Source organism: Desarmillaria tabescens (assembly GCF_030435595.1).
Source record: "Desarmillaria tabescens strain CCBAS 213 chromosome Unknown EV420scaffold_1, whole genome shotgun sequence".
Classification (NCBI taxonomy): domain Eukaryota; kingdom Fungi; phylum Basidiomycota; class Agaricomycetes; order Agaricales; family Physalacriaceae; genus Desarmillaria; species Desarmillaria tabescens.
This window is the reverse complement of record NW_026848300.1, coordinates 407,297-423,647: the sequence shown is the minus strand read 5'-3', so window position 1 is coordinate 423,647 and position 16,351 is coordinate 407,297. Positions and strand designations below refer to the sequence as shown.

The 16,351-nt window shown below is 47.1% G+C and overlaps 7 protein-coding genes across 7 annotated transcripts; 4 read left to right on the top strand and 3 right to left on the bottom strand.

The window, feature by feature from the left end:
* Positions 1-1,405, top strand: EV420DRAFT_10220 (tubulin binding cofactor C-domain-containing protein). The gene is made up of 4 exons (XM_060465355.1): positions 1-339; positions 390-806; positions 856-978; positions 1,027-1,405. Exons 1-4 carry the CDS (start codon positions 67-69, stop codon positions 1,189-1,191), a joined length of 978 nt encoding a protein of 325 aa, XP_060338942.1. The 5' UTR covers positions 1-66; the 3' UTR covers positions 1,192-1,405.
* Positions 1,384-2,533, top strand: EV420DRAFT_1633578 (uncharacterized protein; the record flags this gene model as incomplete). The annotated part of the gene is made up of 3 exons (XM_060476200.1): positions 1,384-1,535; positions 1,588-2,409; positions 2,458-2,533. 3 exons carry the CDS (start codon positions 1,384-1,386, stop codon positions 2,531-2,533), a joined length of 1,050 nt encoding a protein of 349 aa, XP_060338941.1.
* Positions 2,534-3,706: 1,173 nt separating this feature from the next.
* EV420DRAFT_1658479 (P-loop containing nucleoside triphosphate hydrolase protein) lies at positions 3,707-7,089 on the top strand (the record flags this gene model as incomplete). Its single annotated transcript, XM_060478879.1, has 17 exons — positions 3,707-3,879; positions 3,938-4,003; positions 4,052-4,172; positions 4,223-4,335; positions 4,385-4,442; positions 4,488-4,674; positions 4,723-4,985; positions 5,033-5,175; positions 5,224-5,275; positions 5,323-5,421; positions 5,475-5,857; positions 5,908-6,175; positions 6,227-6,270; positions 6,318-6,456; positions 6,507-6,546; positions 6,596-6,624; positions 6,680-7,089. Coding segments are annotated over 17 exons (2,286 nt in total), but the record flags the coding sequence as incomplete, so codon positions are not given.
* On the bottom strand, positions 6,918-8,139 carry EV420DRAFT_1257991 (TPT-domain-containing protein; the record flags this gene model as incomplete). The annotated part of the gene is made up of 4 exons (XM_060466864.1): positions 6,918-7,087; positions 7,145-7,545; positions 7,601-7,728; positions 7,780-8,139. 4 exons carry the CDS (start codon positions 8,137-8,139, stop codon positions 6,918-6,920), a joined length of 1,059 nt encoding a protein of 352 aa, XP_060338939.1.
* A 1,698-nt stretch (positions 8,140-9,837) lies between these two features.
* Positions 9,838-12,076, top strand: EV420DRAFT_10030 (uncharacterized protein). The gene is made up of 6 exons (XM_060465276.1): positions 9,838-10,072; positions 10,130-10,183; positions 10,229-10,255; positions 10,305-10,331; positions 10,382-10,477; positions 10,530-12,076. Exons 1-6 carry the CDS (start codon positions 9,857-9,859, stop codon positions 11,958-11,960), a joined length of 1,851 nt encoding a protein of 616 aa, XP_060338938.1. The 5' UTR covers positions 9,838-9,856; the 3' UTR covers positions 11,961-12,076.
* A 60-nt stretch (positions 12,077-12,136) lies between these two features.
* On the bottom strand, positions 12,137-13,694 carry EV420DRAFT_1615906 (uncharacterized protein; the record flags this gene model as incomplete). Its single annotated transcript, XM_060475081.1, has 8 exons — positions 12,137-12,205; positions 12,255-12,466; positions 12,516-12,661; positions 12,716-12,918; positions 12,971-13,266; positions 13,409-13,471; positions 13,523-13,597; positions 13,643-13,694. 8 exons carry the CDS (start codon positions 13,692-13,694, stop codon positions 12,137-12,139), a joined length of 1,116 nt encoding a protein of 371 aa, XP_060338937.1.
* Positions 13,695-14,248: 554 nt separating this feature from the next.
* On the bottom strand, positions 14,249-16,216 carry EV420DRAFT_1258403 (CoA-transferase family III domain-containing protein; the record flags this gene model as incomplete). The annotated part of the gene is made up of 6 exons (XM_060466890.1): positions 14,249-14,602; positions 14,653-14,731; positions 14,784-14,920; positions 14,975-15,635; positions 15,697-15,897; positions 15,954-16,216. The coding sequence occupies 6 exons, from the start codon at positions 16,214-16,216 to the stop codon at positions 14,249-14,251; spliced, it is 1,695 nt and encodes a 564-aa protein (XP_060338936.1).
* Positions 16,217-16,351: the final 135 nt, after the last annotated feature.

The following is a 16,351-nucleotide window of genomic DNA, read 5'->3' as shown; positions in this document are numbered from 1 at the left end:
GCTTACGTAACATACCAAGATTCGCACGCTCTATATATAAACGTTCACCGCTGCAAATCAACTTGCATGTCTTCTGCTACCACCGAGCAGCAATGGACCTTTTCTCAGCAATTCTCTTCTGGATTTTTGAAAGATAGAACAGGTAAGATTTCACATCCAGTATATTTCGCAACTAAGGGTCATTCAGACCTACAAAATCGGATATCTGCAAGCAAAGAGGCTTCCTCTATATCAAACGAAATCGTTGCTGACCTATCAGCCCGATTCACAAAGTTGACCAAGGATCTTGCCGATGCCGTTGGCTCACTGCCTGCTTATGACCAGAAAGGCTACGAAAATGTTGGTGGTCGACCTCCTCTGCCCGACTCGATGATTGAAGTTTTCAATAGCAACTTAAATTCATTGAAGCTGAACTGGAGGGACTGAGAAAAGCATCCAAGCCAGTATCTCGATTTTCTTTCAAGAAGAAGCAGGCCGCTTTCGATCAGTCCCGTCCTCTTTCAGCTGTTGCCGTAGTAGCAGAACCTATTTCTCCGGAGCCCTCGCCATCTCAAGCATCGATATTAAACTTCAGCTCACGAAATAATGAACTTCTTACTGTTGACCTGCCTGATGTATCTGCACGAGATGTCACACTATCGGATCTAGTGAACTGTGTCGTAAATCTTATCTCGCCTACTAAATTGACAATCTCTGCCGTGCACGCCCAAAATCTTCGGAATGTCGTCATCCTCTTGCCCATGATACAATCAAGTATCATGCTCCATGATTTGGACAACTGTGTGGTCGTCGTTGGCTGTCATCAGGTAAATATGGCAGTTGTAAACCCTCGTCCATACTCATTTTCTTGGACAGTTCCGAATGCACACATCGCGAACTGTTGACATCTACCTTTCCATCCCCTCACATCCAGTCATTGAAAATTGCTCTGATATTCGTTTTGCGGGATATCCTTCCGCCTTGCAGCGTGAGATACAGGTATTATCCAAGAGTTCTTGTGTATAGGCTGTGCTTGACGTTCACCAGGTCGCAGAAAGCAAACACACATCTGTCCAAGATTTTTCACATATTAGAGCGTCACCCTCCCCAAACTGGACTCTCCTACCTGAAGATCGACTACCGGCATCCTGGCCCTTGGGCTCGACGACGGTCGGCGACTTCTTAAGTTCCCTGTTGCCGCGTTCGATATGACTTTGTCGTTGGATCGGACAGGTCCGACAGGGCACTGCAATTTATGTGTATGACAAAGTAGAGCTAGCCCCGTGTTCGTTTAATAGGGGCTGATTTGAATCCGAGACGTTGGTGCTACTTATGGTGTGCTGTTTCATATTTCCTTTTCTTTTAAACCATCCCTCCCTTCAAACGTTCAACGCTATTCAACTGATGACGCCCGACAAATGCCCTCTTCTCGACGTTCCCATATCAACAGATGCACCACCTTCATACGATGCTAGCACGAGCAGGAACACCTCGCGCACTAGTACACCCTCATCCTCTGGTGCCAATACTTGGAGAAGTGACGAGTCGTCAAATAGGTTACTGTCAATGTCCACCAATCCTCCTTATTGCTTATAAAGGTTGAAGTAGGCCTCAACCGTACGGACCCACTGGCGGCATCATGCGAGCTTTCAGCGGTCAAGTGAAGACCACCATAACAGCACTCATTCATGACCTTGTTCGACCTCACTCGATGTCTACTGCACCTCCGTGCCGCGAGATTCTGGAAAGCTGCTCGGAAGCGTGCAATTCCCGCTCGCTCAACCTCTCCAGTATCATTCAGGATCACAACATCGAAGGACATACCTCTATTTATTGGGCCATCATTAATGGGCCGCGTTTCGCTGAAGGAGAGAATCAGGTCCTCACAGCCCTTCTCCAATTCTCACAGCCACTTGAGGAATCGACGGTCTCAGAACTACGCTGGGCATGTCTTGCCAAATCAGATCAACCTCTCTTCCAACACTTGCAGCGAAAACTTAACCTCAATCCGCGCTCAAAGATGGACAAAATGATTCTCTCAAGTGATGCGGAGTACGATGAGGTACACTTTTTGGAGACCGACCCCTCTGCCAATAAGTTCACTGTTGATGTCCACATCAAGCAGTTCCAGAAGCGTCTGGTTGTAGGAACGATCGTCTACGTTGAATTCATTGCGAAGGCAAGGATGTGGAGACTTCAGTTCTACAATCGTACGAAGTGGTCTGGCGACCAGTCGTTGTATGCCAACCTGACGTTAATGGAACGAAGCCCGTCGACGAATATCACTGCGACTTTGGGTATAGCGGAACAGACGACGCGGGCGCAACAAGTGCAGCGTCAGAAGCCGTCCATACATGTAAACATGAGCTCTTATATTGCACCATTCAGCGGTGGTGTCCAGGCCGCTCTGCCTGATTGTTTGCGCTACGAGTAAGTGATGAGTCATCATGTTATTGAACATATCTCATTGATATGTAGAGGATCGTCGTACCTCATGTCTGACGGTTCTCTGTACGCACGGTTGGAAGCAGATCTGTCCGACAAGAAGACTTAGAAGAGTGTGTGATACGGTGCATTTGGGATAAATGTAATTCATGTAAGGGTACTTACTTATGCCGAAGCAGTAGTAACCGCCGAATGAACTGAAGATATCATGACCAAAATTTGTTCCATCTACTTTCGAAAGCGAAATGCTGAAGTTCTACATGTCTCGGGGGAAATTCTCTAGACGGCGAATCATATCATTTTTAGGAAAGATTGTATAGCACGGACTCACAAGCTCTCCCGAAATCAGCCTAGTCTCAGAGTTTATAGCACGATAGCTTTGCCTGATGGTGATGCAACGTAACTACTGATCTTCAGCGCTTTATCACTTCAGCATGTTATCCAACTGAGATTTAACCATGACGGATAACTTTTTGTGATTTAAGGCCAGGGGAATAATGCCGATAAAGAATCATGGCGCATGTTGTTCTTGACTTTATTGACTGACAGTTTATCTAATGAAAGAGCGTAAAACAAGTTTCAATCGGCTGCATACCTCAAGGTCTCAATACTCCCTTCAACTTTTGAGCCTTGAAAATTAGTGTTAATTATCGTGCAAGCAACTATTTAATAAATGTGATGACGAAAGCCAGCAAGTTCAAGATGAATGCTCTCACCAATGATCATTGGCATTTCATTGATCTATTGTTCAAAATTTCTTTAGGATAAACGCTGTGTCAAATATATTCCATGGAGATATTAAGGACTGTTGGGATTTGCAACTTCAAGCTTATGCCAGAAGATTCCCGAAGCTTCGGCTTACTCATTTTGTCACGATACTTAGATATATTTAGTACTTTTGGTAGAATATTCTAGATACATTTCGTAGTATATAAGGAGCTCATTAGGAGCTCTAGTAGCTAACAATTCAGTATTATTCCTACTGCAAGCCTCCCACCGCAATACTGCCAACAAGGACTTATGCCGGCTTGTATTGGTTACTACTTAGTGGAGATTTATTCCATTGGCGTTCATTGCCTTTTTTGTCCACAGCTTCATGACCAAACAGGAACAAAGTATCTCCGCCTTTCAAGCCATCATCTGTTGATCATCTGCTTATTGATTCTATCATTGTCACTCCCCAGAACTGTTCGTTTTCAATGCGTTATTAATTAAAACTAATGTCAAGTTTACTTATCAATATGCTCTAGCGCTATAATACATGTCCTTCAACGCGCCAGACTTGGCAGCATTTATTGAAGGGCAGCGGCTCCTGTTGGCTCAAGAGCGCTTAGCAGAAATACAAAGAAGCTCACTCCTTCTATCCAATTGTGGGCCCAAACTTCTAGAGCAGAAGGGTTTGGCTCTTGCTGGCTTGGGAGTAGTGACTATAAATGTCGGCCTCGGCGGTAAAACGTAGAGACCAGTCACTCATACTAAATCATTGCGGCCAACTGACACAGTGTTAGCACAGTTTAGTCGAATTGGAACGTCCAACTGCATATCATACAAGCCCGATTTTTCCTCCGCATACCTTCAGGTGATCATTCCGGTGCTAGCCTTGGACCTGCACTGATCAGTTGTGAAGACCAGGGGATCTTACGCGAATAGAAGCAAATGTTACAGCCAACTCGGCTCAAAGGAAGCCGAAAAAATCTGCCGCTTCCTCTGAGACTCAAACCTCCCAAGTTGAAGGCGTTGTATATAAGGTCAAATCCTGCTGACTGTAACTTGGGACATCCTCTGATACACGGATTAGATATCGGATACTCGAATTGTCATCGCCGTTGACCCATCTGATTCTTCAGATGATCTCGATCTGCCTGAACGCTGTCGCGTCTTGAAAATTGCGAACAGCGTAACTTATGATAGGTACGGCATGCCGATCTTCGACCTGTTTCGATTTTACACCTCTTTCCAGAATGGATAAAGCCATAGATCAGCTCGAAAAGACAGTCACAGGGTCCAAGGTTTGCATCGTTCGCAGATACGGCAATGGCTGTTTTCGCTTATTTCGGGAATAGCCCGATGACAAAAATGTGCCAGAGTTGACGCCTCTCGTTCAAGTGTTAATGGGCATGACCGCGATCTCCAAAAGGATCCCGGTGAAAGATATACAATTCTTCGATAATAGCCTTAATCCAAGTCAACAAGAAGCCGTAAAATTTTGTCTAGAATCCCCAGAGGTAGCATGTATTCATGGCCCCCCAGGTCTGTCTCTTCAATATCGATATTGCCCTTTATTCTAACTCTTCCAAGGCACTGGTAAAACACATACTCTTATAGAAATAATTCGACAGCTCGTGTCTGTGCCATCGACGTCAGAGAAACCCCGCAGACTACTGGTTTGTGGTGCCTCTAACCTTTCGGTGGATAATATTTTGGAAAGACTCTTGGCTCTTCCTGTTGAAACCAAGGCGCAAAGACTCAAGGTTACTCGCATAGGTCATCCTGCGCGCGTTATGGCCCAAGACTCTGTCTTAGACGCTACCTTGGATGTGAAGGCGGCCAGGACAGATCAGGTTTGGCGTCCCAATTACTACGTAGTCTTAAATTCACCTTTCGTAAGGCCGCATTAGCGAAGGATGTCAAAATGGAATTAGAAGCAACACTAGGCATCCTTTCAGGCAAAGGAAAGAACGCCAAGGGAAGATGCCCCAAAGGTGCGGAGCGGAAAAAGCTATGGGAAGAAGTCAAGGCTTTGCGCAAAGAGTGATGTCCTCAAATCTTCCCGGATGTCCACATACTAATATTTACAAGGTATCGTCAGCGTGAAGGAGGAGTGGTCGAAGCAGTCTTGGGCGAATCACAGGTAGGCAGTCCCTTGTGTCAATTATGTTTCTGTTCACGCTCTGTAAGATTGTTCTCGCAACATGCCATTCTTCTGGGGGCAGACAGTTACGAAATCATACGTTCGATGTGGTGATTATTGACGAGGCAACACAGGCTTTGGAAGCTGTGGGTTCATTTTGCATCTCATTCAGGACGCATTAACAGTGTGGCGTTCTCAGGTGTGCTGGATCCCAATATTCAAGGCGAAGAAGCTAATCTTAGCAGGCGATCCGATGCAGTTGCCACCAACAGTGCTATCCGTCACCAAGGACTCCAAAATTAAAACCGACAAGAAGGCGAAGCATCTTGCTATGAAGAAACCTGCTGACTCGAAGGGAAAGAATGGCCAGAAATCCAAGTCCGAAATGATAGTGGATTCGGATTCGGAAGGAACGAATAGTAACTCGGAAGATGAAGAACCGACCCAGGCTCCAGTGGTTGCATCTAAGGCATCAAAAATACCCAGCCTGAAACCTCCACGAACACTAGAAACTACTTTATTTGATCGTTTAGAGAAGATGTATGGACCGAGGATTAAAAGAATGCTTCAGGTTCAATATCGGTGCGCCTTCCACCTCGGTGATCCATAATCTGACTGACTGTCCATTATAGCATGCACTCCCAGATCTGCGAATTCCCTTCCAAAACACTTTACGAGTCCAAACTAGAGTCACACGAATCTGTAGCATCGCACCTGTTGAGTGATGTAGTCCAAGCCGAAGGAGATGAAGAGACGATAAAAGAGGTGCTCGAGACACCTGTTGTCTTCTTCGATACGGCTGGATGTGAGTATTTTGAGAGACTCGAAGGAGACGGCGACGAGGGATCTCGGTGTAATGAGAATGAAGCCACAGTCGTAAAGCAATGGATCGATAAATTGGTACGATCCTTTTCCTATTAAACCTCTTGTGTTGCCTAATTCTCGGCATAGACGAGTATGGGAGTCCTCGCTTCCCAGATAGCGGTCATCACACCGTAAATTCCCATTACCTTTACACTAACTTGAGCTGACATTTATGCAGATACCAAGCGCAAGTGACCCTACTCACATCTCTGCTGAGGCCACAGTACGGAACCGCCTTGGAGATAGGTACTGTCGACGGCATGCAGGGTAGAGAAAAGGATGCTGTGATTATCAGCTTGGTGAGGAGTAATGACAAGGTTTGTTACTATACGCTGGCTGCCCACGGTTACTGAGGTATTATACATAGCGTGAGGTAGGGTTTTTGAAGGAGAAGCGGCGCCTCAATGGTAAGTTGCTCAAAAGAAATTTTCAGTTCAATTTTTTACACGTTTGTAGTGGCGATGACAAGAGCAAAACGGCATCTTGTACGTTGTTCATGATCTTTTGGGGTGCCTTTACTGATTATCATTGACACCTTAGTGCGTCGTCGGTGACTCCTCCACTGTCCGACACGGTGGCCGATACCTCAAAAACTGGCTCGCTTGGCTTGACACCAATGCAGACGTCAGGTATGCTGGTATCGAATAATGCTCTCTATGTACCACAAATATCATACAATAATTCTACAATGTCCCGTGTCCATGTGTCCTAGTAGGACATGCACTATGATAACACCCCCATCTAAATTTGAGGTAAAGTATAAAGATATATCGTCGAATCAAATCTTTCGCTGTCCAGTGGTCCTTCCCTTTCGTTCCATAAATTCAACTTGAGCATACCACGCTCCGCCAATCAGCGTCAGGGCTATACCTATGCCATTTGCCGTGCTTATGCTCAAATCAAACATCAACACGGCTGACAAGACTGTCAAGACCTGCTTAACATTGGCTAGTGGAAAATCAGCTTCAGCCTTGGGCTTGTGGTGAAGGACATTACAAAACTAACCTGCGACGGTCATACCGAGTGCGCCCACTTTTCGGTTAGCAGTAAAACTGACGATATTTAAGCCTAGCGCAATGCAGCCGTTAAGCGCAAGAGCACAAGCTTTGGAAAACGTCATTTCTTTTGAGGCATAGTGCTGGACATTCGCAAGTTCGCCAGTAAAATACGCCAAGAGCACACATTGGATGAAAGCTAAAGGTGAGAGAAGGTGCAGCAGTGCGAGGGAATGTAGTTGAGGTCGTCGAATGGAATAAATGATAGACAGCGGATTTTGAGATGGTAACGGAGCTTGCAATGGTGGGGTCTGGAGGACGTTGGTGAATATAGTTTTGAGAGAGGCCAAAACGGTTCCGAGGAGTGTCAGGATAAACCCCCAGAGAGTATAATAATAGTCTCCGTATGTCCTGCAGTATGAATGCGTCAATGATGGCGGTCAATGGAGACGCGTTATATACTTACGCAAAACCAACGCCTATGACAACTGGTATGAGAGATATTCGCTTGGCGTAGCTGCTCTCCCTTCCATAGAGTAAGGCAGAAAAAAGGATGGTGAATATGGGTGTCGCAGCGCGGATGACTTGATGAAACTATAGAAATGAAGTGAGATTGAAGCAGATGATAAAAGGGAGTGATCTTACAGGTATAGTGACGAGCTGCAAGGACAAGTTACTGACAACGATATTGACTGAATAGAGTACAGAGAAAGCGACGATAACGAAGGTTTCTTGAGGGTCCAATTTAGCAGGAAGAAAGGACTCGTTGCGGAGGAGTAATGCGCCTCCAATTGTTCCAAAAAGAGCATGAATGGCGGTGAGAGTATATGGGAATGGAAAGCGCAAAAGTACGCCCTTGTTGTACAACGTCAAGCCGAGGTTAAAACAGAAGTACAGGGCCAGCCAAAAAGCCTGGGTCGATAAATATGATGGTCTGTCACTGGAAGAAGATACTGAGGCCCGAGGTGGCGGCAGCTCAGTAGGAATGTCGGAAAGATCAACCATGCTAGGCGGCTGGGGAAATGGCTCGCGATGATACATACGGGTCGACAGACGTAGATGGTGATGCTGCGTCCGTCGAATGTCCGTGCCCGCCAAGCGGGATTTGGGTCTTTCATTCTCTTTCTGACCTCGCTCGTTGCTCCGCCGACCTTGTGACTGGAAACGAGCGCTATTCATGGCAAGGAACTTGTTCTGCGAATGGGAAGCGTTTGAGGAAAACAAGTCGTCGACATCGTTATGCAAGTGGAGTGATGACCTATGCATCTCCTTGAGAGAGCGTCAGAAATCATGCGAAGGTCGCCGGTAATAAAATGCCAAGGCGTCGTCGTCGTCGTTGTCACGAAGAAAGGCAGAGGAAGATTCGCGCCCCACACGTGCGCACTTTGATTTCATCGGTCCGATTGTCTCGATACACACAGCACAAACACAGCATAGGAAAATTCATAAAATATACTGTATAGCACGGCATTTTATGCATATGAGATTTGAAGGGAGAGGCACAGACGTAGGTAAGACATATAAGGAGGGGCATTCGGCATTGGATTCCTTCTCGCAGGCTCGACAGCGAAGTATTTTCCTATATGTATGGGCCGGAGTAGATATACAACAACAAAATATATGGTCCACGGCGATGCAACGGTGCCAGGGTTGCGGAAATATATCAGCTGGAATTGTGCCGGCGTCCAAGTACACGACAACCCGTTTCCTGACTTCTGTGTTATCGATCCGTGAAAGATCAACACGAACAACCGCGCGAATGAGCTCCTCGACAACTTCTTCATCGGTATCGCCCTCCCATATAGTCATTCTGGTCGCGTATAAATCATCACTTATGGAGTAACGCGGCAGTGGTAAGGGAGGCGGGGGAACATAGCATGATGAAGGGGATGAGTAGTTCAACGCCGTGTTATGTAAAACAGGATCTGCCTCTAGTATCGCACTACCAAAGTCACAGAATCGTAACGAACCATCTGAGCACATCAGGAGATTTGGAGGCTTTATGTCGCCGTGCAATATCCCTGTTGCGTGCAAACGATCGACGAGGTCACAGAGCTGTGATATAATTTCCAGCCTCCTCTGCATAGAAAGCTCAGTGTGCACGCAGGGATTCTTTAACACGTCGAGAACAGGTGCAACACAAACCTCATATTGCGTTATGAAGCCGACAATCTTGGCATCAGAGTACAAGCGTCCAACAACTGGCACAGAGCAATCCCCTGCGAGGAGCATCATCTTGAGCTCATCTTCCATTGCTTTTCCAGACCCATAAAAGAATTTTAGAATGTAGTTTTCTTGGACGACGGCGACGAATCCTGGTCCGCTGGATTGTATAACGTCGTAAGGTCGCAGCTCTGCTATATCGTGATCCATGGGCCAGAGTCCAATGGGATTATGCGTCGACCTCGCGATAGTGTTCATGGTCCTTCTAAGGAGACTGGCACAGGAATATTATAAGTCTGCGATCGAAAACATACTTATATACAGGAAGGGCAGTTGAGTGGAAAATAACTTTGCTGCTGAATAGGGCAGATGCGATTTGCCAGTGAGAGCACCAGATTTAAGGTCTGAATATAGAATATGACTGTCGCCGCCCAGGACAATGTAAGTTGGAATCCAAGTTTGATTGTGATGAGGTCAATGACGGACCCAGGTAAACGCGGTAGCTCGGGCCGACGGGTCGCGCCGTTATGGTCACGGTCACATCGCTCTCTTGTTTTCGATGACGACGATGCCCTCAGTGGCATCCACACCAGGACCCAGCAGTATAGGAGCCTCCTCGTCGCGCAAGCGATCCAGCACAGAGAGCCTTGGCGATATACGACCAGAAAAACGACCACGAACGGGCACCGAGGACAGGGCTGGCGAAAAGAAGAAGCGGCGACGGAAGAAAAAGAAGAAAAGTATTGTTGATAACGCGCTGCCATCGACATCTGTTGTACGTGTGGCGCTTTGTTTACACAAGAGTTTAATTTTCTTACCGAATGCTGGACAGAAAGCGGCAACAATGAAGGTTGACGCCGACGCCCAGGAAGCCAGCGATGCCACTGTGAGTGAATCACTTCTTACACGGTACGACCTGACTCCTTTCCAGCTTGCGTCAGTATCAGCAGACAGTGATGTAGGTCCTGCTATCTATTGGAACCTCATTTTTTCTCATAATTTTTTAGGTTCCCGAAGGGCCGGCTATTGTTCCAGTGCGTTGGTCTCCTTTAGGGCATTGGTATATAGTTTTGACACGGAACAGGTCGATATGAAAGGAAAGGGCAAGGCGAAAGAGGTCCCCGAGTCTCCAGAAGAGATCATAACTCGTTTAACAGAGGAGCTTCAAGCAAAGTCATTGGTTTGTTTCTCTCTAGTGCTCCACATCGTACGTGGCCTCACCAAACCCCCAGCTCCTGAAGAAGCACGATGAAACATTGCGTCAAGTCCAGCAGACCATGACATGTCAAGTATGTTTAGACTTGCTCCGCAAACCCTACGCTCTTTCTCCCTGTGGTCACGTCGCCTGTCAAGAATGCCTCTTGCAATGGTTTACAAATCCCCCGGTCGATGGCGGAGCACTTCCTGCCCATAAACCGAAGACGTGTCCTCATTGTCGTGCCGTCATTACGAAGCGCCCCATTGAAATATGGACAATCAAAAGCACTGTCACCGGCCTTCTCAAATCGGGTCTACTTACCGATATCCCAGATCACCCTCAGTCTGAACCGGCTGCCGAGGATGATCCCTGGAAAGGTGCTTTTGGTGCCCGTTTGCAGCAGGACGAGCAGAGTGTGGATATGGAAGGGATGTTCGACCCCGAAGATGGCGTATTCCGATGTCGCGATTGCATGCACGAGATTTGGGATGGAGTCTGCTCGAATTGTGATCGTATTTACCCCGGCAATCAGGGTGCGCAACGTGGAATGGACAGGGCAATGCTCCGTGGTCTCTGGAATCCTCCTAATTTCCACCATCATCCGCGGGATATCTTCGACTTGGACGTCGAGATGAGTGATGAGGAAGACTATGACGAAAGTTTCCTTGAGGGTAGCGTTGGTAGCTTCATTGACGATGGTAGTGATGACCAGGTTATTGAAGTCCATGATTCGGATTCAGAAGGCGATAGAAGAAGTGTCTCCTCTTGGCGAGGGAGGGCCTATTCTGAGACGCGTGGCAGCCCGTCAGAAGCACTTGAGCTGTCACTGTTGTCTTCGCCTCCTCGTTCAAGCGTATATCCTTCTCTCCAGGCCCTTTCGCCTCATTCAAGCTCCCCCTCGAGTTCCCGCCACGACACCTGGGACGCTACTCGTACGAATTCTGTGGATGGTGAAGACAGCAATTTCGAAGAAGAGGACACTGACATCCCTAGACGATCTGCCGTGTATCGTTCGACCATCCGGCCGATCGTTATTGACGACGACGATGAAGAAGAGGTTGCAACTTCCTATCGTCGCGGTGAAACGGATGAAGATGAAGACGAGGATGTTCCAATTCCTATGACTTCCCGAGGTCGTACTGGGAACAGAGTCCTTCGGGCTTTGTCTGATGAAGAGGAAGATGACGACGTCCACCCCACCTCTGCTTATTCAAACTTTGCTGACGATGGCTACGATGTTCATCGACATCAGGTATTCGACGAGGATGGGTATGCTGAACCAGAAGATGCCAGCGATGAAGAGGCCCATCGGTATCGTGCAAACGAATTATATGGTTATTCGGACGATGAGGGTGTTTTCTGGCCGGCCGAGGATGAGGATGACGGTTCTATTCCTGGGCCCCCGTCACATCTTCGTGCTTATTTGGATCGGAGCGATGAGGAAGATGATGACCTGTATTATTAAAGATCAAGAGGACCGTTGTTTTGCACTGGTCATATCCGTCGATTTAAGTAAATATGTACTACCAGCAGATCCTCTTTCCTTATCTTGGCAACGTCGAGTGAGAATAAGGATATTGAATGTCGTCTGGTTATTCTTTGTATGTATCGTATATTTCTATTACTGACATACCGATACCCTTACTTCCCTAGCTTGCACAAAATTTGGTTTTGGACAATAAGCAATAGTGAATACATCATTTCAATCCGCTATTTGGAGAATCAGCAAGGCTGACTTTGGAGAAATTGTAAGACGCACTGGAACGTCGACGTTATACTCTTTGGCTAATCTAACGACTTCGCCCAGAATGACTTCCACTTCGATAGGAAGATCTTTTTCAGCGTCGAGCATCATACTTGGCTTGTGTGAATGGTCCGGTTCTATGTGCAGAAGTCTAGTTCTCTCTATGGTGCCTTCTACTAGAGACGAAGGTAGGCCGTCTTCGGTGTCCGGAAAGCCCATTGCCCTTCCTAAAAATGATGATAAGTATTACAACGCATAAAACATAGTGGTACTTGCCTAGGTTAATTAGCTCAGTCAATACAGCCTTCACGTTAGGAAGGGTGCTCCCTTTTATGAGATCTGCCGTCTTCGGATACACATAAGGTGCATATGTAACCCCAGGATCTGATGGTGGTGGTCGAAATATGGCTGCAGGGGTGTACCTTTTACGAAATGGATGTAAAAAGGCTATTCGACGGAGTCCAAAAGTTGCTCACCCCGTCAGAGTCGCTAACGAGGAGAAGGCAACATTCCAAAAGTTCTTTGCAAATCTCAGTCTTTGTATTTCGGGGACAAGGGTGACTGTGCTTCCACCCTTCTCTAACATCCCGCCGATGTCACGAAGAATGGCGTCTTCTTCCGGGGTATTGACCATGGTCGTGAAATCACGATACCTGTACATCCCAAGAGTTGGTCTATCCTAAGGACAGCGTCAAATTTTCTGCAAGTTGAATATGAGGGGATAAGCTTACAAAGGCGCCATGCTGTACGACGTTCGGCGTAAGTAGATTGGTAGCAATAAACACTGCTGTACTGATGATCCTGGGTGGACCTTTACCCAGGTTCTTAATGGCATTGTAGAGATCGACCTCGACGCCCAGACCATTCTGAATTAAAACATACACCGGTTGCGGGTACTTGTCAGAATATGGGGCAGACAGAAGCGGCTCCAGAATTTTAGGTGTTCTGATAAGCTCCGGAATGGCCTTTGTGGTGAGAACGACGTAGTCATATCGTTGGTCCGCAGCGCTTGCAACGGAGGGGCACACTGTAACAATTAATTGTTAAGTCATTGCTTGAAGCAGCACCGAGAGATAGGAAGATAGGAAATGTGGGTAGTGCTGAATAACGCTTTTACTGTTCCGCTGAGATTCCTACGAGATTGGGACAACGGAATTGAGTTAACTCACACCTATCAGGCCTCCATCCTGGTATATCACCGTATTTACGGCTTTTAAAATGCATCCCATGTTCTATGCACTAGATCGCGTCTCAAAGAGTCTCATAAATTTACAACAGCCTACCGTTCACCAGGTGATAGTTACTCCTCGCCACGGCCGTGACTCGTGCGAGGCCGCTCTGCTTGAAGATAAGAGAGTCTGGGCGAATAAAAATATGAGGCTAGAGATAAATTGGGTACTCACATACAGTACCAACTGCCCCAAAACCAACGAGTAAAACGTTCTTAGCCGCCATAATAGCAAGATCGAGTCAGGTCAGCAAGAAGGAGGTTTGATTTGCAAATTGAAATAATATCATGAGAAATCAAGAAATTCCTGCTGATAACTGATGCCGCTGACGTGATTTTCGCCGGCCGTGGATGTTGCACTCTGCCTTTAAATACGGCTAATGCCTTGGATCTTCCTGTAGCAGTGATATCAAGCCTATGTTCTTACAGAACATCATCGTCTTCAGGAAGCTAGATTTAGGCATCTCTCCGATACGTATCGGACCTTGATCGAACCTCACCGTCACCTTTCAATCTAAACTGCGCGCATCTTCGTAAATCCTCCGAGAGCTTAAGCAGAAGTCGACTCTCCGCCCCCCAGTAAACAAACCGAGCCTTTTCACGGGAAATTCGCCTGAAGAGCGTATCACCCTGAGGATAGTATTATCTTTATGTAGCTTGATTATCGTCCTATCACATAAGCTACGCTGTGATAAGCATCCCTTCTTGAATGATTCAAGAATCCGATGTACCCTTGAATTTCGTCAAAGAAACGCGCCGGTAAATGCCATTCCCGTAAACCTTACACGATAGCAGGGGTCGCCAAATCAGCAGGCCATGCTGGTTTATCCACACCATTAGGTCGCGAGCCAACCTGAAATCCTGGCTTAACCACGCCCTCAGGGAACGTGAGCACCGGTTTGACTGTCCTCATTGCTACCACCCCAGGATTATCCCGCGTCTCGAAATATTCATCCTTGAGTATAGGCGCATTCGTTGCCTTCAGGATACCCAGGACCGGCGGGATTAGTTGGAGCATATTGTCGCGTGCGTGGAAGACCGGACAACCCGCCTTGACATAGACTGCATCCCAAACATCTTTGAGGTATTCGCCGCAGCTATTGACGAGCCACTGGTTGTAATAGTTGAGCGCGGCCTGGATGGAATTAAATTTGAATGGATACCTCGTCATAAAAGGGAACTTACGTCTACAACGTATGAACCTCCTTTCTCAGCACGCTCAATGAGTGCTTGGATAATTCCAATTGCACCAGAAGCACCCGTACTGCAAATTGGATTGGTTCGATTCTGATGTACAACCAAAGGTGTCGGCTTACCAGAAATCGGAGTTAGGCCAGACTGGTGTCACCGGTTCGTCCACGCCCATAGCACGGCCAAAACTATACGAAACTCCTGTATTAGCATCGCTTATCTGCTGCCACCCCGAACGAGGGGTCCAAGGACCATGCCAGCCCTACAGGAAAAGGAGGTCACATCACAGCAGGAAAGGCATCATTGAGACACCCACATAACAATTCTCATGAGCATAAATGATCCCCTTCTCCTTGTTCTCAAAAAGCTGCAAGATATCATCTTTTCCGAATCCCCACTTTGCCATAACCCCAGGCCGATACCCTTCGACGACTACGTCGGCTTCTAAGATAAGCTCTTGTAGAAGAGTGCGGTCTTCTTCCTTCTTCAGATCCAAATGAGTGTTCCACTTCCCCCACCCCATCTCTGCATTGAGCACATTTATGTCGGAGACGCCGGGGCAAGTGATGCGAAGAACGCTCGCTCCTAGCTCTGCGAGGTCCCGAGCGATGGCAGCTCCGGCAATAACCCGCGTCAAGTCGATGATCTTCAATCCAAAGAGAGGTCTCTCCGGTGTGGTTTTGCCGTCGACAGGAATCCACCAGGTAGGAAGCTGTTTGGCATTAGGAATGTGGTGGAGTTCGTATAGACCGATGTGTGCGTGGGCCTTTCCGTGTTCGCTGGCAAGGTATTCTTCTTTTGAGTGTGCGACTGTTCCAGCTTGCCTGTATTTGACGTTCATGAGCGTTTCGATGGCCTCGGCTTCGTATTCTGCGACTTTCTCGGCAATGATCTCGCCAGCACGGTCGAGGGACGATACTTCGGTCTCGTGAGACTTGGGAACGTCGAGTGCTGTCAGAGTAACACGCGGGTTCATACTTCCTGCAGGTGATCATGATCATTAGAGAATAGGTATCGCTCAAAGTCAATCGACGATACCTACCATGAAGATGATAGAAGCGGCAGTCCTTCGTTTTATACATTGTGGTACACATAATATTCATGTGAACGTTCTTGACATCGTGTGTTTCATAGCTCGGAAAGTGCTTTGCAAATTTTGAATTACGAGACAACGTAAAGATGCCCTCGCTATCGAATGAAAAGACCATAGGAGAAATGAAGTACAGTTGTGCGTGATCCCTTATAATCGTTATGCTGTCAGCACGCTAAAGCAAATCGTTTAAGTTCAGTAACACTCACGTATCAATACAATCTTCTGATATGGAATGCCATACTTGCGCTTAAGAAGGATATTCAGCATTGCCCCTTCCAGACCCTTGATAGAGGCAATGCTTTCCGCGAGCCGCCAGTTTATAGGCATGCAAGGTTCATCAGAACCAACGTACTTGACTAGACCAGCAGCTTCCTTGATGTCGGCAGGAAAGTCATGAAGAGGATTATTGAGGATCCCAGTGCTAAGTAGCTTGGCGGCCTGTAGAGGGATAGAATAAGCTGGCATTGCGCACTTTGAGTCCAGATCCAGTCAGAAAGGCGTGGACGTCAGACTCTAAGCTGCATTTATAGCCGGCCCAAAGCACGAGTCACTGAGAGCGTGATTGTCCGTCGACTTTCGGTTCTGGCGACAACCGGTTTA